Source organism: Rhinopithecus bieti, unplaced genomic scaffold, assembly GCF_001698545.2.
Source record: "Rhinopithecus bieti isolate Rb0 unplaced genomic scaffold, ASM169854v2 scaffold_57210, whole genome shotgun sequence".
In the NCBI taxonomy this organism is placed as follows: Eukaryota; Metazoa; Chordata; class Mammalia; order Primates; family Cercopithecidae; genus Rhinopithecus; species Rhinopithecus bieti.
In genome coordinates, this window is record NW_016823439.1 from 624,992 (window position 1) to 647,414 (window position 22,423).

General features: G+C 46.0%; 1 protein-coding gene across 1 annotated transcript in view; it reads right to left on the bottom strand.

Annotated features, from left to right (window-relative positions):
• Positions 1-22,423, bottom strand: part of TEX14 (testis expressed 14, intercellular bridge forming factor) — a 113,613-nt gene that overhangs the window by 36,913 nt on the left and 54,277 nt on the right. The window contains exons 10-15 of the mRNA XM_017861563.1: positions 20,259-20,532; positions 14,124-14,275; positions 11,059-11,249; positions 10,472-10,622; positions 6,553-7,343; positions 1,280-1,386 (exon numbers count right to left, since the gene is read on the bottom strand). Of these exons, the coding sequence (XP_017717052.1) occupies positions 1,280-1,386; positions 6,553-7,343; positions 10,472-10,622; positions 11,059-11,249; positions 14,124-14,275; positions 20,259-20,532 (1,666 nt within the window). The remainder of the gene's footprint in view (positions 1-1,279; positions 1,387-6,552; positions 7,344-10,471; positions 10,623-11,058; positions 11,250-14,123; positions 14,276-20,258; positions 20,533-22,423) is intronic.

A 22,423-nucleotide genomic window follows, 5' to 3' on the forward strand; every position in this document is an offset into this window, starting at 1 on the left:
AATAAATTTGTTTTATTTAAGTTCATTCTTTATTTATTTATTTATTTTTGAGTCAGAGTCTCGCTCTGTTGCTGAGGCTGGAGTGCAGTGGTGCTATCTCAGCTCACTGCAACTTCTGCCTCCCAGGTTCAAGCGATTCTTTTTTTTTTTTTTTTTTTTTTTTTTGAGATGGAGTCTTGTTCTGTCACCCAGGCTGGAGTGTAGTAGCGCGATCTCCACTCACTGCAAGCTCTCTGCCTCCTGGGTTCACGCCATTCACCTGCCTCAGCCTCCCGAGTAGCTGGGACTACAGGCACCTGCCACCACGCCCGGCTAATTTTTTGTATTTTTAGTAGAGACGGGGTTTCACCATGTTAGTCAGGACAGTCTTGATCTCCCGACCTCGTGATCCACCTACCTTGGCCTCCCAAAGCGCTGGAATTACAGGCATGAGCCACTGCGCCTGGCCGTTCAAGCGATTATTGAGCCTCCATCTCCCGAGTAGGATTACAGGTGCCCGCCACCACACCCAGCTAATGTTCGTATTTTTAGTAGAGACAGGGTTTCACCATGTTGGCCAGGCTGCTCTCGAACTCCTGACCTCAAGTGATCTGCCCACCTTGGCCTCCCAAAGTGCTAGGATTACAGGCGTGATCCACCACGCTCGGCCTATTTTACTTAAGTTCTTTAAAACTCAGCATGTGTGTGTGTGTATGTATGGATAGATGTATGTATACATATGCATAAATGTGTATATACATATATTTGCATGAATACATAGATACATATGTGTGCATGAATATATATACCTATATGAATGTATTATATAAACATATATGTGTATGAATATATATACAAACATACACACACTCTTCTTCCAGTAAATTGTGCTAAAGTCAATTCATTTCATTCATTTGGCTGGAAATCACACACCCCAGGGTGATAGTGACATTGTTCAACTCTCCCTCTGGAGCCAGTGACACTTTAAACAACCTTGGTTTCCAATAAGTTTGGTTTCTGGAGCACTGGTAAATGGAATAACTGGTGTTTGTTTTATAAGAAAACTATCTGGGCAGTTGTGGAAAGGCAAGATGCTTTGCTTCTAACAACTGATGAGTTCTGTCTGATTAACCTGTCAGCCACTTGGGCTTTGATGTCTCCTCAACTTCCTATGATGCTGCTCTTCTTCATCACTCACAGTCCTTTTGTCACTAGACATATGAAGATCACCAAGTGGCCTCAGAGACACGCAGAAGTCTAAAGGCATAGTGACATTAAGAACAACAAAATGTTGACCCACCTACTGGTATTTTGGATCCTGCTTCTTTCCAAACTGTCCTTGACTCCTTGAGTGCCCTGAAATTGTTCATCTGCGTTCTGTTTTCCAGGGTCACAAAGTGTCGGCAGCTTAAAAAGCAATAAACATGTTTCAGTGCTTTGATGAGAGAATTCCCATTCTCTTCACTCTCACACTATTTTCAAAGCTATTCCTGCTAAATGTATAGAAATAACCAGACCTACCAGGATTTCCCTTTGCATGTTTCCTATCTGCTAACCCATCTCTTATCTGGAGATCTTTTTTTTAATTTTGTTTCTTGTTTTGTTTTTATTTTGAGAAAGAGTCTGGCTCTGTCGCCAGGCTGGAATGCAGTGGCGAGATCCTGGCTCACAGCAACCTCTGCCTCTTGGGTTCAAGAGATTCTCCTGCCTCAGCCGCCCAAGTAGCTGGCACTACAGGCGCGCACCACCACACCCAGCTAATTTTTGTATTTTTAGTAGAGACAGGGTTTCACCATGTTGGCCAGGATGGTCTCGATCTCTTGACTTCGTGATCCACCCGCCTCAGCCTCCCAAAGTGCTGGGATTACAGGTGTGAGCCACTGTGCCCAGCTTATCTGAGGTCTTTACCCAGAAATGTTGGTCTCCAGGAACCTACCCCAGACAGGGTACAAGTGGAGAATAAGCCGACAAGATAGAAATTTTTTAAAAATCCACTCTCCCCGTCCTCTATGAATATGAAGACAGCAGATCTTTGTGGCAGGAGTCATGGCCCTTGGGTTCCAGTCTAAGTGTTATTCAGACTAACCTAAGAGAATCTTTTTCTTTTTTCTTTCTTTCTTTTTTTTGAGACAGGGCCTCACTGTGTTGCCCAGACTGGAGTGTGGTAGCATGGTCTCAACTCACCACAACCTCTGCTTCCCAGGCTCAAGAGATGCTCGTGACTCAGCCTCCTGAGTAGCTGGGATTACAGACGTGCATCACTACCACTCGGCTAATTTTTGTATTTCTAGTAGAGACAGGGTTTCACCATGTTGGCCAGGCTGGTCACGAACCCCTGACCTCAAATGATCCACCGTCCTCGACCTCCCAAAGTGCTGGGATTACAGGTGTGAGACACTGCGCCCTGACACTAAGAGAACCTTGCACTTCAGTTGCCTCATCCATAAAATAAGAACGATAATACCTACCACTGGGGATGCTATGAAAATAAAATAGAATACAATAAAGGTTACAATACTTAGGAAATAGCAAAAGTAAAACAAGTGAAAGTCTATGCTCTTTATTCAAGAGACTATTGGCTCTACTTATCCCAAGTTTAACATAATTCTAACAAACTTAGTTAATTATATTTCCTAGCCTACAGCAAATTAAAGCAACAAATGTGGAGTTTGGAGATGGGAGCAAGATGTGTAAAAGTGAGAAGGAGGCACAAAAAATTACTACATGCTCCCTGAAGTATAAGATTCAGAGGCCTTTGTATGGGCAAACACTCCTTAGCAGAAGCTTAAGATAGCACTGTATCATGATGCTTCACCATAACAGGTGTTCAGAAAAACACCACTGTCACCAAGGTTAGAATATGTTTAGAATATAATCAAAATAGATATTTAGAATATCATGAAGTCTGTAACGTTTTCATTCAATATAATTAAAATTTTAAGAACTAAGAAATTAAAGAAATAAACTTCAATTGTCTGAAAAATTCATTTAGATAGAGATGGCTTTTCTCTAATGCTAAAAAAGGACGGTGACATTTTAAGGAAAAAATAAATATGATATCATTATTTTATATCCTATGTACTAATAGATGGTTTCCAGCAGTGGCCACCATCAATTCCCTCCCTTCTGTCCACCTTGACACACCTCCTATAAGGAGCTGGAGTCTATTTTCCCGCCCAGTGAATCTGGGCTGGCCTCGTGAGTTTCTTTGATCAACAGAAAGCAGCGAAAAGTGATATAATCCTAGGGTCAGGACTAACTTTTAGGAGGTCTGGTAGTTTTACCTTTCACTTGCAAAGTCAGCTGCTATGCTGTAGAGAAGCTTGGGTGAGACTATTTATTGAATGATGACAAGTCAAGTGCAAAGAGAGGCCACCTGGGGGAGCTCAAGGTACAAGATATGTTAGTAGAGGTTTCTTGGACCTTCTTGCCCAGTCCAACCTCCAGCTGACTGCAAACAAGTGAGTGATGCTAGCCAGTGGCCATGTGGAACAGAAGATCCACTCAGGGGAACCCTGTCAAATTCCTGACCCACAGAATTGTGAGAAATAATAAACTATTGTTATTTTAAGCCATTAGGTTTTGGGCTTTGTTGTTGTTGTTATGCAGCAATAGATAATAAAACATAATATATAAAAAAGTTATTTCAGGCCGGGCGTGGTAGTTCACACCTGTAATACCAACACTTTGGGAGGCCAAGGTGGGCGGATCACGAGATCAGGAGTAAATACAAAAATTAGCCGCGCATGGTGGCGCGCACCTGTAGTCCCAGCTACTCGGGGGGCTAAGGCAGAAGAATCACTTGAACCCGGGAGGCGGAGTTTGCAGTAAGCTGAGATAGTGTCACTGCACTCCAGCCTGGGTGACAGAATAAGATTCTGTCTTTAAAAAAAAAAAAAAAGTGATTTCTAACCGTTTTCTAGCAAACTCTAATTTTCTATGGAAACAGAAATATTAGGATATAAGTAAATTGTTTGTGCCTTTTTTGTTTTTGAGACAGGGTCTCACTCTGTTGCCCATGCTAGAGTACCGTCACATGATTTCAGCTCACTGTAATCTCAACTTCCTGAGCTCAGGTGATCCTCCCACCTCAGCCTCCCGAGTAGTGGGGACTACAGGCACACACCACCATGCCCAGTTAATTTTGATATCTTTTGTAGAGACAGGGTTTCGTCATGTTGCCCAGGCTGGTCTCGAACTCCTGGGCTCAAGCGATTAACCCGTCTTGGCCTCCCGAAGTGCTGGGATTACAGGCGTAAACCACTGCACCTGGCTGTGTCTTCTCTTTATGTAAAAACAAATGACAGCTGGACATGGTGGCTCTTGCCTGTAATCCCAACACTTTGGGAGGCCAAGGCAGGTGGATTGCTTGAGCTCAAGAGTTTGAGAGCAGTCTGGGCAACATAATGAAACCCCATCTCTATGGGCAAAAAAAAAAAAAAAAAAAAAGATAAAGAAATAAATACTGGCTGGGCGTGCTGAGACCCCATCTCTACAATTCACAAAATTGGCTGGGTGTGCTGGTACAGCCTGTAGTCCCAGCTACTCAGGGGTCTGTGGCGGGAAGATCGCTTGAGTCCAGAAGATTGAGGCTGCAGTGAGCCATGATAGTGCCACTTCACTCCAGCAAAATAAATGCCAATGCTTTTCCAAATGTTCTAAGTGAGGACTGAAGCCTCACTAAGATTCAGCATTGTACAATGAAAGAACACAGACCAGGAATCAGGAGACCTGCCCCTAACCAACTTGGCCCTTGGTTGTAGCACAACAAGTTGAGGGGTGGCAGGGAGAGCTATCTGCCCTGTATAGGCAATAAAAGGGTGATATGGTCAGGCATGGTGGCTCACACCTATAATCCTAGCACTTCGGGAGGCCGAGGCAGGTGGATCACCTATGGTCAGGAGTTCAAGACCAGCTGGGCCAACATGGTGAAACCCTGTCTCTACTAAAATACAAAAAATTAGCTGGGCATGGTGGCACATGACTGTAGTCCCAGCTACTTGGGAGGCTGAGGCAGGAGAACTGCTTGAACCTGGGAGGCAGAGGTTGCAGTGAGCAGAGATTGTGCCACTGTACTCCAGCCTGGGCAACAGAGTGAGACCCCGTCTCAAAATAAATAAAATAAAATAAAAAATGAAAAAAGAGGATAACTGTTAAGCAGAGAATTTTAAAACAGTAACAAAACTCAGTAAAAGTTGGCCTGCATTTTATCATCATGGGCCAGATATTCTAAATAATATCAGTAATAACATCCGCCTTCCAATGGGGCAGACCTCTCCTACCCCATCCGCATCTTGACATCGCTGGGCCTCAGGAAGTTTACATCACTGGGCTTGAGCGTCACACTCTGTAAATTGACAGGCTAATTCATGTCTAAGGGATCTTCCAACTCTAAGATTCTATAATTCAAGAGGCAGCCAGCTCTCTGAGTATGAACTTGTTCAAATTCATTAATTCATTCATCCCCTCATTCCTTCACTATTTATTGAGTTCCTTCTATGTACTGGTCATCATGCTAGGTGCTGGGACACAGGAGGAGTCAGACGACAGCCCTGTCCTTAAGGAGGAGCCTCTCTGCAAGCTATACCTTCCAGCCAGCTCCTATGGTGTCTGCTCACCTCCTCTGAGGGGTTTTCTTTGATCCACCAGGTCCCTCAGTCCCCAACTGGTATTTGAGCTACTTATGGGCAGAGTTTGTGGCTTATTCATCATCAGAACCCAGAGTCTAGGCGAGGTGCAATGGCTCAAGCCTATAATCCCAACACTTTGGGAGGCCGAGGCGGGCGGATCACCTGAGGTCAGGAGTTTGAGACCAGCCTGACCTACGTGAAGAAACCCCATATCTACTAAAATACAAAAAATTAGCCAGGCATGGTGGTGCAAGCCTGTAATCCCAGCTACTCGGGAGACTGAGGCAGAGAATCACTTGAACCCCGGAGGTGGAGGTTGTGGTGAGCTGAGATCATGCCATTGCACTCCAGCTTGGGCAACAAACTCTGTCTCAAAAAAAAAAAAAAAAAACAAACAAACCCAGAGTCTAGATAGCCTCTGGTTCTGCAGGTGCTTGTTGAATGAGTGAATGAATGAATGAATAAGCAACTTAGAATGGAGATTAATACCTATCCAAGATACTTTATTCAGTAAATTGAGCCATGCAAAATTCCCAATACTTGACCATTTTAACTAATAAAACAGCAATTTAATATGGATCAATTTGATACATACGAATTTACAGAGAAGGACATGGGCTGTGTGTTGGGTCTGGACTGGGAGGCAGAGAGTATCTACCTTGAAATTCCATCATGGAGGACTGATTTCCTAAAGCTAAGAGCACCTTGCTATGAGTCGGTTGCATATATAAGTCAGTCCCTCCTCCACACAGGTTAGGGGCAATGTCAAACCCAGCACTGGGTTCCTGCTTAGGTTGCCCCTTCCTCCCACTTAGGTTACCTGATGGCTCATCTCTGACTGATTCCCAGTGCTTACTTCGGAGACTTGGGTGAAAGGTTTCCAGCCATAACCATTTCTTTTCCTGGATCTTTTGCCAAAATGTCCCCCTTGAAAGTCTCTTACCATTCTTGGAAATCTTGGTAGGGTTGGGCACTTGCCACTGGTATCTGGCTGCTGACCCCCTGAAAGCTGTAGGACAGGAGGAATATAGTTTATAGATGGAGGGCCCACAGCCGGAGGTAAGTTGTAGACATCTGTAAACTCTCTTGAAGTGGCCCATAAAGACATGCGCTCTTCCTGCTCCTTCTGTTTCATCTCAACTTCATCTAATAGCTGCTTGATATTCCTCAGCCTATCATCGTTCTCATGCATTATTGTCTGTATAATCTTTAGATCCAGCACACACTTACTGATGAGATACTCCTCAGTCATGGAACTGTTGTTCAAATTGCTTTTGGCTTCTCTGGTTGACTTGGGAACGCTAAGTGAACTGAGTGAACCATTTTGCCAGTCCCAGTCCTCAAAAGAGTACTCTGTCTCAGCTTTTGAAGAGCTCTCATCCTCACTGCAAAAACAACACGCCTCTCTCTCCATCTTATCCAGCTCATCTTCCATGGATTGCAGTTCATCTACCTGGTTAGGTCCGTCTGCCTCCAAAGATGAAGCAGCTCCTGGAGGCTCTTCTACGTAATCTTCCAAAGTCAAGCAGCCTGAGTAGATCTCGTTGATTTCGAAACTGCAGAGGCTTGCCTGACCTGTGCTGGGGCTGCTGGCCTCTTCTGCCATAAATGGAGCAAGGCAAGGAGCATCTTGATTCTGAGTCTCCCTGGCCATCAGACATGGATCTGGGGCCTGAGGATCTAGTGTCCCCTCGGTGAATAAAGAGTGAACCCTTGGAGAATGAGATTGACTGCCTATTGAAAAGAACAGCAAAATTCAACTCATTAAAATGAACATATTTGGCCGCTAAGCAGCCTTGGTTTGTTCAAGAGGCAAAGATTGTCAAAAAAAAAAAAAGCTTTTTATTTTCCCATCTCCTTCCCAGTTGTGGAAGACTACTGGATACACTCACAAAGGGTGAGGGAGTATGTGTCACTTAGGTGAAAGCTCCTATTTTGACATGGAATGAGGCAGAAATTGTTGTCAGGGCAGGGGTCTAGCCATGGAAGAAATATTCTAAGCTTTATTGTGTGCCCAAACATGCGTTAACTGTCAGGACATGTGAATTATAGGCCCCTGAATCTTGTTTTGTTATGTTTTATAGAGATGGGGTCTTGCTGTGTTGCCTGGGTTGCTCTCAAACGTCTGGCTTTAAGTGATCCTCCCATTTCACTCTCCCAAAGTACTGGGATTACAGGTGTGAGCCAGCGTGCCCAGCTCCCCTGAATCTTAAGGACCACATTCACAGCCTTCTTTTCACACAAAAGAGTTTGACTATTTCTCAGTTAAAGTTATGCTCTTGGTGAGCATATGATAAAAGTAGCCTAGGGCCAGGCGCAGTGGTTCACGCCTGCAATCCCAACACTTTGGGAGGCCAAGGCGGGTGGATCACCTGAGGTCAGGAGTTTGAGATCAGCCTGACCAACATGGTGAAACCGCATCTCTACTAAATACAAAAAATTAGCCAGGCATGGTGGTGCATGCCTGTAGTCCCAGCTACCTGGGAGGCTGAGGCAGGAGAATCGCTTGAATCTGGGAGGCGGAGGCTGCAGTAAGCCGAGATTGCACCATTGCACTCCAGCCTGAGCAACAAGAGTGAAACTCTGTCTCAAAAAAAAAAAAAAAAAAAAAGTAGCCTAGATACCACCCAAGGAGCCATTACATTATGGAAGTAATAAAAAAACTCAAAAAGTAATGCTAGGATTGACCACCCACCACCCCTGGTTTACAGGTGTACAGCTTACAGAGAAAGGGATGAAGCAGCCCAAGTAATGAGGTTACGGGACCACCCTGGAGGCCTCCAGCACTGCTGATGGAGAGTCAGAGTGAATGGTCATTTGGCTGGAATTGGAAGGCCTGGGTTCCAGTTCTATAACAAGTTCTCTGTGATCCTGAACAGGTTACAACCTCTCTGAACCTTAGTTTTCTCATCTGTAATATGAAGGCATTAAGCCTGATGACTGCAAGGTCCTTTCCAGTTCTAAATTCTAAGGTTTTCAAATGTACTAAAATGTAGTAAAACTACTTGGGCAAAGTGGCTCATACCTGTAATCCAAGTGCTTTGGGAGGCTGAAGTGGGAGGACTGCTTGAGGCCAGGAGTTCAAGACCAACCTGAGCAACATAATGAGACCTCATTTCTAAAAAAAAAAAACTTTTTTAGGCCAGGTGTGGTGGCTCATGCCTGTAATTCCAGCACTTTGGGAGGACCAGGTAGGAGGATTGCTTGAGTTCAGGAGTTCAAGACCAGTCTGGGCAACATTGTGAGACCTTGTCTCTACTAAAACTTTAAAAAATTAGGCTGGGTGCAGTGGTTCATGACTGTAATCCCAGCACTTTGGGAGGCCGAGGTGGGTGGATCACGAGGTCAGGAGATTGAGACTATCCTGGCCAACATGGTGAAACCCCATCTGTACTAAAATACAAAATTAGCTGGGCATGGTGGTGCATGCCTGTAATCCCAGCTACTTGGGAGGCTGAGGCAGAAGAATCGCTTAAACGAGGGAGGCGGAGGTTGCAATGAGCTGAGATCACCCCACTGCACTCCAGCCTGGCGACAGAGCAAGACTCATCTCAAAAAAAAAAAAAAATTAAAAAAATTAGCTAGGTGTAGTAGTACACACCTGTAGTCCCAGCTACTTGGGAGGCCAAGGCGGGAGGATTACTTGAGCCTGGGAGATTGAGGCTGCAGTGAGCTATGATTGCACCACTGCACTCCAGCCTGAGAAAGAGTAAAACTGTGTCTCAAAAAAAAAAAAAAAAAAAAAAAAATTAAAAAAAATTAGCAGGATATGGTGGCATGTACCTATAGTCCTGCCTACTCGAGAGGCTTGAGCCCAGGAATTGGAGGCTGCAGTAAGGTATAACTGTGCCTCATACTCCAGTCTGGGTGACAGAGTAAGATCCTGTCTCTTAAAAAAAAAAAAAAAAAAAGGTAATTTTCTTCTTTAAACTATTCCAAATTCTCTATAATGAGCATTTTTATTTGTGAAACAATTAGATAAAATCTTAAGAGTAATCATGCTAGAAATAAACTCAATTATTATGACTTAGCTCTAGATCCACACTAGGTATATACATATGGAGCCCAAAAAGTTTACCTTAATAATTTCAAGGATCTTGATTTTCTTCCTAAGGCATCCATCTTTTCCCAGTATAAGTTGCATCTACAGTGGCCAGGCACAGTGGCTCATGCTTGTAATCTTAGCACTTTGGGAGGCCAAGACAAGCAGATCACTTGAGGCCAGGAGTTCAAGACCAGCCTGGCCAATATGGCGAAGCCCTGTCCCTACTAAAAATACAAAAATTAGGCCGGGTGCAGTGGCTCACATCTGTAATCCTAGCATTTTGGGAGGCCAAGGCAGGCGGATCACCTGAGGTCAGTTTGAGACCAGCCTGGCCAACATGGAGAAACCCTGCCTCTACTAAAAATACAAAAATTAGCCAGGCGTGGTGGCATGCCCGTCATCCCAGCTACCCAGGAGGCTGAGGCAGGAGAATTGCTTGAACCTGGGACACAGAGGTTGCAGTGAGCCGAGACCCCGCCACTGCACTCTAGCCTGGGTGACAGAGCAAGATTCCCTCTCAAAAAAACAAAACAAAACAAAACAAAACAAAAATTAGCCAGGCAAGCTGGTACACACCTGTAATCCCAGCTACTCAGGAGGCTGAGGCATGAGAATCGCTTGAACACAGGAAGTGGAGGTTGCAGTGAGCTGAGATTGTGTCACTGCGCTCCAGCCTGGGCAACAGAGCTAGACTTTATCTCACAAAACGAACAAACAAGTCATATCTACAGTTTAGAGGAGTCAATTAGTTGTAGCTCATGTGACTCTCAGAACACATTTGTGTCAAAGTAACACAGCCTGTGAATTAAGGCCATACCCATTTCCTTTAGCTCTATGATTTCCATGTCAGGGGTCTCTCTGGTATGTTCTGAAGTCAGTCCTAGATAGACATTGACATCAGGATGGAGTCCGTATCTCTGCACTCTGGGGCTCTCGGTTGGTTGAGTTCTCTGGGTTCCAGTAAAATCCTGTAACACAGGAAATATTGTCAAGGACATAGTCTCAGTCATCCTGAATGTCACTGGTACTTTAGAAACCATCTGATAAACTCCCTCTTATTCCTGTTGGGTAGACTGACTTTAGTCCTAATGAACTAGTTTATTGTAATTGCCAGTACCTTAAAAGCAATAATAATAGCTACCATTCATAGAATCTCCACTAAGTGCCTGCAGTGTGCCCCTACTATGCCTATGTGTTGAACCTCCCTAGCTCCCTTCCTCAGTTCCATGCTGCTTTCACCAAGTTAAGCAGTGAGGCTATTCTCAAGAACACAGAAATAGTGTAATAAAATGAGGATTTCGAAAATTTCTTATAACTTGGTCTCCAGCTTCGTCTTAGTCTCTAACTCCCTACTTTCCTGAGTTAGATAAGCAGAAATAAACTCCCAACAACTTCAGGGCTTGCCTTTAAATCATTCTTCAGAATATACCGGATATCTTGAAGGTTCATAGTTCGGTCTTTCTGATTGACGTGGATGCCCGACTTAACAATATCATAATAAGGTTTCGGAAGCCTCACATCAGCTTCTAAATAATTCCCCAAAACTATGGCTTCTTTAATAACTGAGCCATCTAAGCCATTCCAGGGTATGTCATCTGTAAGGAAAAAGTCATACAAAGGAGTAACATTAGGAAACCAGAGAGTAGAGTGGGGGGAAAAGAAATTAGATGAAGCTGGGTAACCTTAGGCAAGTTACTTAACTCCTTTATTTTTTTTTTTCTAACCCACTGTACTTCAGAAACAATTCATTGCTTTATATATTAATTTCTTTCTGTAGAAAAACTACCCAGAGGGGCTGGGCACGATGGCTCACGCCTGTAGTCCCCGCACTTTTGGAGGCCGAGGTGGGTGGATCACGAGGTCAAGAGATTGAGACCATCCTGGCCAACATGGTGAAACTCCCTCTCTACTAAAAATACAAAAATTAGCCGGGCATGGTGGCCGGCACCTGTACTACCAGCTACTTGGGAGGCTGAGGCAGGAGAATGGCGTGAACCTGGGAGGCGGAGGTTGTAGTGAGCTGAGATTGCGCCACTGCACTCCAGCCTGGCAACAAAAACAGAAAACAAACAAAAAAACTACCTGGAAGGTCAATTCATAAGTGAGAAGCCACTTTACCCATTTACCAGGGAGATCACTGCCACAGAGATAGCAAACAATAGTGTCAGCAACATATACATATGGGCTCCCCGCTGGCACGGGAGCCCAATACTCATTTCACATATATTGTCGTTTTGCCTCTGGGACTGCAAACACCATATAAAAGCAGACCTTGGCCGGGCACGGTGGCTCACGCCTGTAATCCTAGCACTTTGGGAGGCTGAGGTGGGTGGATTACCTGAGGTCAGGAGTTTGAAACCAGCCTGGCCAACACAGTGAAATCCCATCTCTACTAAAAATACAAAAATTAGCTGGGTGTGGTGGCGAGCACATGTAATCTCAGCTATTTTGGGAGGCTGACACAGGAGAATCGCTTCAAACCAGGAGGCAGAGGTTGCAGTGAGCCAAGATCGCACCACTGCACTCCAGCCTGGGCAACAGAGTAAGACTCCATCTTAAAAAAAAAAAAAAAAAAAAAAAAAAAAGCCTTGCGTGGTGGCTCACGCCTGTAATCCCAGCACTTTGGGAGGCTGAGGTGGGCGGATCACGAGGTCTGGAGATCCAGACCATCCTGGCTAACATGGTGAAACCTCGTCTGTACTAAAAATACAAAAAATTAGCCAGGCATGGTGGTATACGCCTGTAGTCCCAGTTACTTGGGAGGCTGAGGCAGGAGAATCGCTTGAACCCGGGAGGCAGAAGTTGCAGTGAGCCGAGATCCCGCCACTGCACTCCAGCCTGGGCGCCAGAGCAAGACTCTGTCAAAAANAGTGTTTCCGATTTCAGGTGTTTTTACATTTCTTCCCGATTTTGGAATAATTGCGTTGTACATACCAGTTGAGCATCCCTAATCTGAGAAATCCAAATTCCGTAATGCTCCATTGAACGTTTCCTTTGTGTGATGCTCAAAAAGTTTCAGATTTTAGAGCATTTTGGACTTCAGATTTTTGTATTAGAGATTAGTCAACTTTTGTGAAAATAATTTGAATACAGCCTTGCGTGGTGGCTCACGCCTGTAATCCCAGCACTTTGGGAGGCTGAGGTGGGCGGATCACGAGGTCTGGAGATCCAGACCATCCTGGCTAACATGGTGAAACCTCGTCTGTACTAAAATACAAAAAATTAGCCAGGCATGGTGGGATACGCCTGTAGTCCCAGTTACTTGGGAGGCTGAGGCAGGAGAATCGCTTGAACCCGGGAGGCAGAAGTTGCAGTGAGCCGAGATCCCGCCACTGCACTCCAGCCTGGGCGACAGAGCAAGACTCTGTCAAAAAAAAAAAAAAGCAGCCCTTAATGAATGTGATTTTACTGTGTGTGCACGTCTTCCTCTTGAGGGATTCCTTCCATCTTCGGATATGTGACTACTTTCTCCACATCAGAGCAGTGGGTTTGGAAGTACATCCATTTCTTTCAAGTGACACTGTTCATACATCTAATAGACCCAGGGTGTGTTTAATTTCATAGTTTACTTCTCAGAGGCGAGTCTTTCCCCCTAATTTACAAGTTATCAAGGGATACCTCACAAAGATCATAAGTACTGATACCAATATTCAGGTTAAAAAGTTTGGTTCAGCTGGGTGTGGTGGCTCACACCTGTAATCCCAGCACTTCGGGAGGCCGAGGCGGGTGGATCACAAGGTCAAGCGATCGAGATCAGTCTGGCCAATATGTTAAAACCCCACCTCTACTAAATATACAAAAATTAGTTGGGTGTGGTGGTGTGCACCTGTAATCCCAGCTACTCGGGAGGCTGAGGCAGAAGAATCGCTCGGACCCGGGAGGCAGAGGCTGCAGTGAGCCAAGATCGAGCCACTGCATGTCAGCCTGAGCAACAGAGCAAGACTCTGTCTCAAAAAAAAAAAGTAAAAAATAAAAAAATAAAAATAATAAAAACAAATTTTTTGTTTGGATTAAATGCATTGTCACTCATAAGCAGATGGATGGGCTTTGCTGAATCTTTTTTTTTATTCTTTTGAGACAGAGTCTTACTTTGTTACCCAGGCTGGAGTGTAGTGGCGCTATCTCAGTTCACTGCAACCTCTGCCTTCCAGGTTCAAGAGATTCTCCTGCCTCAGCCTCCCAAGTAGCTGGGACTACAGGCATGCACCACCATGCCCAGCTTATTTTTGTATTTTTAGTAGAGACGGGGTTTCACCATGTTGGCCAGGCTGGTCTTGAACTCCTAATCTCAGATGATCCACCCGCCTCAGCCTCCCAAAGTGCCGGGATTACAGGCGTGAGCTACTGCTCCCAGCCAAGAAGTCTCTTTTCAGTAAGTCTTGTATTTTCATATAAGTAACTCCTGTTGGGGGAGAAAAATACAACCTAAGAATAGGGACTTTGGTCAACCATTAATGATCTTGATCTACCTGTTAAAATCTCCTGCATGATCATAGAAAAGCTGTAGATGTCCGACTTCACTGTGGCTGCCTTCTGTAAGATCACTTCTGGTGCGGCCCAGTTGTACAGCTGGGTAGGAAGGGGCACTCGAGTCAGGTCCCTCTGTTCACCTCTGTCCTTGCTAGGGAAGGAAACACACAAGTCAGGGCTCATGCCTTAAAGGGTCGGTCATTCATTCATTCATTCATTCATTCATAGTCTTGCCATGTCACCCAGGCTGGAGAGCAGCAGCATGATCTTGGCTCACTGCAACCTCTGCTGCCTCCCAGGTTAAAGCGAATCTCCTGCTCAGTTTCCCAAGTAGCTAGGATTACAGGTGTGTGTCACCAGGTCCGGCTAATTTTTATATTTTAGTAGAGATGAGGTTTCGCCATGTTGGCCAGGCTCGTGGGTCTTTTAATCAACATACTGCATTTGTGAAAACTTTGCCTCTGAAGGCCGACAACCTCTTTGAGCTTCTGGAAACCTAGCTAGACAATGAGCTAATCCACACTGCTTCAGAGCTGTTCCAACACCTGCAATTCCTTACTGTTCCACCTAGGCCCTCTCCCCCAACTTCATCTGGCAACTCTACTGCTCGCCCACTCCACTCAAGTCACAGGGGCCTTCTTTCAGTTCCTCCAACATACCTAGCACATTAGCCCCTCAAGTCTTTGCACTGGCAGCTTCTGCCAGGTATGTCCTGCCCACAGATCCTAGAGTGACTAGCTACTTTTTGTGACTGAGATATTTGTCTGAAAATCACTTCCTCAAGGAGGCCCTCCCTGACTGCCTAAAGTAGTCCTGTTTTATTGGTTTCAGAGCACTTATTATCTGAATTTGTGTTCATTTATTTAGTTTATTATCTGTCTCCCTTCCATTCTAGAGAGTCAGCTCCATGAGAGTAAGCACCTCATCTGCCTTTATCACTGTACTCCTGGGCTTACACCAGGGCCTTGATGCTTGCTGTTGAATAAATGAATGCAAACTCTTTCAAGAGCCCCCTCAACCCCCATCTGCTTTATCAAAGCCATCTGGGACTTCTTCAACTCCTCATGATTATTTCTTTTCTGAACTCCTGCCCTTTTGAGAAAGCGCCCTCTCAGTTTAGCACTCAAGGGTTCACTCATAGGCTTATATAACTCATCTTCCCAACCAGACTCCTTAAGAGCTAAGTCAGAGCGTCCTAAATGTCTTCTGGCCCAGCAAGAGGCCTCAGGGTAAACTCAGCACTGACTTCAGCCTACAGCTGTCATGACAATCAAATGAGATCATGGATGTAGAAACACTTGGTGAGCCATAAAGCGCTCTTTCATGTAAAGAATTAGTATGAATATTATGGGAGGCATTCAGTCAAGACTTAATGACTGGCAGTTGATAATTAAGAATTAAGCTTTTAAAAAGCAAGTGACAGCAAGTTTTTTGTTAGTCTGGAAAAAGGACAGATTTTAGAGGATGAGATGGGCTTCTCAGATTTGAGCAAACTTCCCTAAATAAAGTTTCTTCCAGTAAATCTTTGGATAGAGGGCAGTCAGTTCATGAAGTCATGAAGGTGTAAAAGCTAGTATTGACTTTAGTTGTATTGCTGAAAAGTCACCTATGGCATGGCATAGTGTGAACAGTGTGGATATGCATACAAATTTAATACACAAATATTTATATATTGAACCCGGGAGGCAGAGGTTGCAGTGAGCCAAGACTGAGCCACTGCACTCCAGGCTGGGTAACAGAGCGATACTCGGTCTCAAAAAAAAAAGACCAGGTGTGGTGGCTTATGCCTGTAATCCCAGCACTTTGGAAGGCCAAGGCGGGTGGATCACTTGAGGTCACGAATTCAAGACCAGCCTGGCCAATATGGCGAAACCCCATCTCTACTAAAAACACAAAAATTAGCCGGGCATGGTGGCACGCGCCTGTGATCTCAGCTACTTGGGAGGCTCAGGCAGAATTACTTGAATCTGGGAGGTGGAGGTTGCTGTGAGACGAGATTGCACCACTGCATTCCAGACTGGGAGACAGAGCAAGACTCCGTCTCAAAAAAAAAAAAAAAAAAAAAAAAGGAGCTGAAGGGTAGGAGAAACTGCTGTATCACTTTTATACCAAGAGATGCAACACCACCCTTGACAATGACATTCAACAAACTGATATGCCCTAGTAGAGTGTTACCAAAAATAAATGTGGGATTGAAGGCTATTTTGGGTTGGTGAATAATCAACTCATATTATCAGCTTTCAAAGAAGGGTATGTTGTTTCACCTGCAATGGCTTGCTGACTGACATTTCTGACACTTCTACCTGAAGTTCCATCCTGAGGTCACTCCTAGACATTCACAGACCCTTGGTTACCTCCTACTCCCTCACTTGGCCAGTTGTTGACCCCAGCAACTCCATGCATTTCACTTTATTCCCTCCCATTTTGGCTCCATGGTCACCACTAGGCCCTGTCTCATGGTCTCCTGGCTGGTGTTCCTGTCCTCAACCTCCAATCCATTCTGCCCCTATGTCCTGGAGACATCCTCTGCCATCTGGTTAAGGCCCATCTATGTCTCTAACCAATCAATTGGGTAACTTCACACTATTGCTTCACCCCTGGGCGGCTCAGTTTCCTCAACTATATAAGGACAGCATTGGGCTGGGCCATTTCCAAAGTTGCATTTCATTCTAGGATTCACATTTCTATTGAAGAGCAAAAGGAGAAGAAACTGTGGGACCTTTCTCTCTACATCAGATGGCGCTCCATCACTGACAAAAGTGCACACCCCTTAGCTTCCACTGCTCCTTAACACACATAGCCAGAGAGGTCAACCCTGCTCTGAACCATTTCAAATTTTTCCTTCAACTAGGTCATCCAATCATTTAAGAAACATTTACTGGTCAGGTATAGTGGCTCATGCCTGTAATCCCAGTACTTTGGGAGGCCGAGGCAGGAGGATTGCCTGAGCCCAGCAGATTGAGATTGTAGTGAGTCACTGTACTACTGTCTGGGCAAAAGAGACAGATCCTGTGTCCCCCACCCCCAAAAAAGAAGGCTGGGTGTGGTGGCTCGCACTTGTAATCCCAGCACTTTGGGAGGCAGATCGCATGAGTCCAGGAGTTCAAGTCCAGGCTGGGCAACACGGCATGACCCCATCTCTATAAAAAATACAGAAATTGGCCGGGAGCGGTGGCTCACGCTTGTAATCCCAGCACTTTGGGAGGCGGAGGCAGGCGGATCACAGGGTCAGGAGTTTGAGACCATCCTGGCTAACATGGTGAAACCGTCTCTACTAAAAATACAAAAAATTAGCCGGCCGTGGTGGTGGGCACCTGTAGTCCCAGCTACTCAGGAGGCTGAGGCAGGAGAATGGCGTGAACCTGGGAGGCGTAGCTTGCAGTGAGCCAAGATCTTGCCACTGCACTACAGCCTGGGCAACAGAGCGAGACTCTGTCTCAAATAATAATAATAATAATAATACAAAAATTAGCTGGATATGGTGGCATGTGCCTGTAGTCCCACGAGGCTGAGGTGGGAAGATCGCTTGACGCTGGGAAGTTGCACTGAGCTGAGATCGTGCCACTGCACTCCAGCCTGGGCGATAGAGCAAGATCTTGTCTCAAAAAAATAAAAAGTAAAAAATATTTACTGAGCACTTACCACATGTGGCAGGCCCAGAGCTGGTGATGAACTCCCCATCTGGTGGGGCAGACACACTTGTATAGAAATGACTGTGGTACATTTGCATGACGCATGTGAGGAGAGGAATATGCAAAGTGCCTCAGGGGATAAGGGCATCAGTATAGACTTCACAGAGAGTGTTGGGAGACTGTTTCTGAAGTGAGTTTAAAAGGCTAAACTGGCGTGTGCCAGGTATTCCAGATGCAGAGAGCAGTGTAGTGAAAGTGCCTTCAGATGGTCAGGAGGGAGTGGGGCAGTTAGGAGATTGGCACTATGGGTGGAGTCCCACTTGGGGAGGCTTCTGCTCCCTGAAAAGGGGTCTGGACTTAATCTTGCAGGCAATAATGAGACCCTGAAAGCTTTTAACTCAGATTAAAAATGGACCAGATATGAACCTGAGCAGCTCAACTAGTGACAGTTATCTGGCCTCTGCCTGTTCCCATCCAGAAAAGTGCCATGGCTCCAGTCATACCCTAATGGCTCCCCTGCTTTCTCTTGCCCCATCACAGCCCCTTCTCCATGCACAGGAGCAAGAGGGAGGATTTTTTTTTTCTTTTTGAGACGGAGTTTCACTCTTGTTGCTTAGGCTGGAGTGCAATGGTGCAATCTCGGCTCATCGCAACCTCTGCCTCCCGGGTTCAAGAGATTCTCTTGCCTCAGCCTCCCGAGTAGCTGGGATTACAGGCACGCACCACCACGCCTGGCTAATTTTGCATTTTTAATAGAGATGGAGTTTCTCCATGTTGGTCAGGCTGGTCTCAAACTTCCAACCTCAGGTGATCCACACACCTCAGCTCCCAAAGGGCTGGGATTACAGGCATGAGCCACCACACCCAGCCAAGAGGAAGGATCTTAACCTACAAATCATCCGTGACACTATAATGCTCAAAAATGCCTATCCTAAGAACACATCCCAGTGTTCTTAAGATAAAATTCAAACTCCTCACCAGGGCCCACAAGGCCAAGCACAACCTGACCTCTGCCTCCTCTCCATGCAGAGGGACAAGAGGCACTCCAGGTCTGGGGAAGTGAGAGCCTTTTTGTTTCATTTGTTCAAAAAACATATGTTCAGGGCACAAATGCAAAGGCCTGTTCTGGACATCTGAGATATAGCAGTAAATAAAACAGAAATCCCTGCCTTATGGAGCTTTTCATCTTTGAGAGAAGTTACAGAGTATGTGACAAGCAAAGATCTGGTGAGAGACCAGAAACAAAGCATCAGTGATGGGTAGGTGGCAGACAAGGGTAAAAGGAAGTAGGTGGCTCTAGGCAAGGGGTCTGCACAGTGGCCAAGGCCTCACAGAAGAGCAGAACCAATACTGGCCCAAAGGCTCAGAGCTGTGGATGGCAGTAAGGAAGTACAGGGGAGAGCCTCTGCCTCTCAAAGCTTGGGGGCTCTCAGGAGGACTTTGACTCTTGCCAACAGAAAACTAAGCCCCCTTACCAATTCCTGAATTTTGACTGCCTCTCTCACTGTGCTGAGCCCCTTGAGGGCAGAGAATGACCTCCATGTCTATCTAGGCCAGTGCCTGACCCAGATGGAGGTGTGACAGACCATTAGGCTCATCAGCACCCATCACCTTCTCTCCTTCCAGGATGCACAGCTAAGGGACAGCTCAGCTTCCCTCCAGTAGAAGCTAACTGGTCTCTGGCCACTGCAAAGTGGGAGGCAGTAACATAACCATTTCAGACTGGCCCCAAACCCCACTGTGTCTCCTCCATGTTCTTTCTTGCTTGTTGACTGGCAGTGCAAAGAATGCAGTGGGGGATCAAAGTCTGAAAGGTGGTGAAGCTACAGATTAGAGTGACAGGGAACACTGTCCCTGCCTCCAACACACACTGGATTGCAATGTGAGTGAGAAATATACCTTGTTGTGTCAAAAGCTGCTGAAAGGGCTGGGCGCAGTGGCTCACACCTATAATCCTAGCACTTTGGGAGGCCGAAGTGGGCAGATCACCTGAGGTCAGGAGTTCAAGACCAGCCTGGCCAACATGGTGAAACTGCATCTCTACTAAAAACACAAAAATTAGCCAGGTGTGGTGGTGAGGACCTGTAATCCCAGCTACTTGGGAGGCTGAGGTAAGAGAATCGCTCGAACCCGGGAGGTGGAGGTTGCAGTGAGCCGAGGTTGTGCCACTGCACTCCAGCCTAGGCAACAGGGCAAGACTCATAAAATAATAATAATAATAATAATAAAAGAAAAGTCACTAAAAATGTTGGAGTGGATAATTATAGCATTTATACACATTAGCTCATACGAGATCATACTTGTTAAATGTTTATTAAAATGTCTCCAAATTCCTCTAGCCTTGGCAGACAGGGTAAGTAGCATTTGGGACAGGTTCATCAACTGATGGACAGGTTCATCTCACCAATGAGGAGTCCCACCCAGATCAGATTCTGTCTCTACAGGAGAGGTCCCCAAGGGAGATCACCTTCAGGACAAAGTCCCACTCCATGTTGTGCCCACCTTTCCAACATGTACTCCAGGTTGGTCAGCCTCGCTTCACCTGGGGAGACAATATGGACAGCATAGGAGCTGAGGGAGCGGTGGATAAACCCCTGGAAATGCAGGTATCTCAGGGCGTCAGATATCTGGAGCAGCAGGTGCACGATCACCTCCATGTGCAGCACTGGGAACTGGGATCGCTGCAAGCAAGAGATAAAATGCCAAGAAAAAAAAAAAAAAGGACTGGGGCCCTGACACTGTAGCATTTTGTGATTTCCAGTCTTTCCATACGATCCTCACGGTTACCAAGGATCCCCATTTTACAGATGGAGAATCTAAAGTTCAGTGAGGCTAAGTGAAAGGCCTGACGTCCCAATGACTCAGGCCCCCTGGATCCAAACCTGGATTCCTCTCCCTCAGCTGAGCTGCTTCATACCACAAAAAATGAAAAGAAATTTCTCAAAGTCTGGTATGTGCATCCAGGATGGGCCAGGGGAAAACCTGACAGGGGAGGTCCCCCCATACCACCAGTAAACCTGCCCTGTCCCCTCCCTGTCCAAGCCCAAGCTGCTGGGGAGAACCTAGAAGCTCAAAGGACCCTGCAGGATGCAGATAACCAATTCAGTCCTACCCCAGTCAGATGAGCCAGAAAGTGCTTTCTAAGGGGACAGAAAGTCACTCACATCAATGCACCTGGTTGACTAAAGTCTTAATGGGTCTCTCCCCCAGAGAAATGGTCTTTAAGGTAATACCCTCACTCAAGGGGGAAAAAACAAAAAAACAAAATAGGATGTCCTCAGGCCTGAGAAGGAATGGCAAGCTATTTGGGGGAAGGGCCCTTCTTGGGGTCTCCTTATTTCTATCCAGAATCTTTAGAACAAAGTTATGGAGGGAAAAAACCTAAATACTCCAAGAGCTCTCTAAACCCACATCTCAGACCAAAGCACCCTTCCCAGGGACCCTATATAAGCCAGGAAAGATGTCTCCCAACCCCAAGGAAACTTGAGAGGTGAGAGGGGAGTGATACAGGCCTCTATAGAAAAAACTGGGAGAGCACAAATGAAAATGTAGGAAAATAAAGCCAGTGGTTGCTGGATTATAGTTAGTCAAAAGATGTCTGTGTTCTCTGGGTCCGTTGCACTCTTAGATGTCTGATAAAGAAGCAGGACTAGGCTGGCCTCAGTGGCTCGTACCTGTAATCCCAACACTTTGGGAAGCTAAGGCAGGAGTTCAAGACCAGCCTGGGCAAGCAACATAGTGGGACCATGATTCTACTAAAATTTTAAAAATTAGCTGGGTGGGGGTTGGGTGCAGTGACTCAAGCCTGCAATCCCAGCACTTCAGGAGGCTGAGGTGGGTGGATCACCTGAGGTCAGGAGTTCAAGATGATCCTGGCTAACATGGTGAAACCTCGTCTCTACTAAAAATACAAAAATTAGCTGGGTGTGGTGCGGGGTGCCTGTAATCCCAGCTACTTGGGAGGCTGATGCATGAGAATTGCTTGAACCAGGGAGGCAGAAGTTGCAGTGAGCAGAGATCGTGCCACTGTACTCCAGCCTGGCGGACAGAAGGAGACTCTGTCTCGAAAAAAAAAATTAGCTGGGCATGGTGGCATGCACCTGTAGTCCCAGCTACATTGGAGGCTGATGCAGGAGGATCATTTGAGTCCAGGAGCCGGAGGTTACAGTGAGCTATGATCTCACTACTGTACTCCAGCCTGGGCAATAGAGCAAGACCCTGTCTCAAAAAAAAAGCAGGACAGGCCGGGCACAGTGGCTCAAGCCTGTAATCCCAGCACTTTGGGAGGCCGAGGTGGGTGGATTATCTGAGGTCAGGAGTTTGAGAACAGCCTGGCCAACATGGTGAAACCCCGTCTTTACAAAAAATACAAAAATTAGTTGGCCGGGCGTGGTGGCTCAAGCCTGTAATTCCAGCACTTTGGGAGGCCGAGACGGGCGGATCACAAGGTCAGGAGATCGAGACCATCCTGGCTAACACGGCGAAACACCGTCTCTACTAAAAAATACAAAAAACTAGCCGGGCGAGGTGGCGGGCACCTGTAGTCCCAGCTACTCGGGAGGCTGAGGCAGGAGAATGGCATAAACCCGGGAGGCGGAGCTTGCAGTGAGCTGAGATCTGGCCACTGCACTCCAGCCTGGGCGACAGAGCGAGACTCCGTCTCAAAA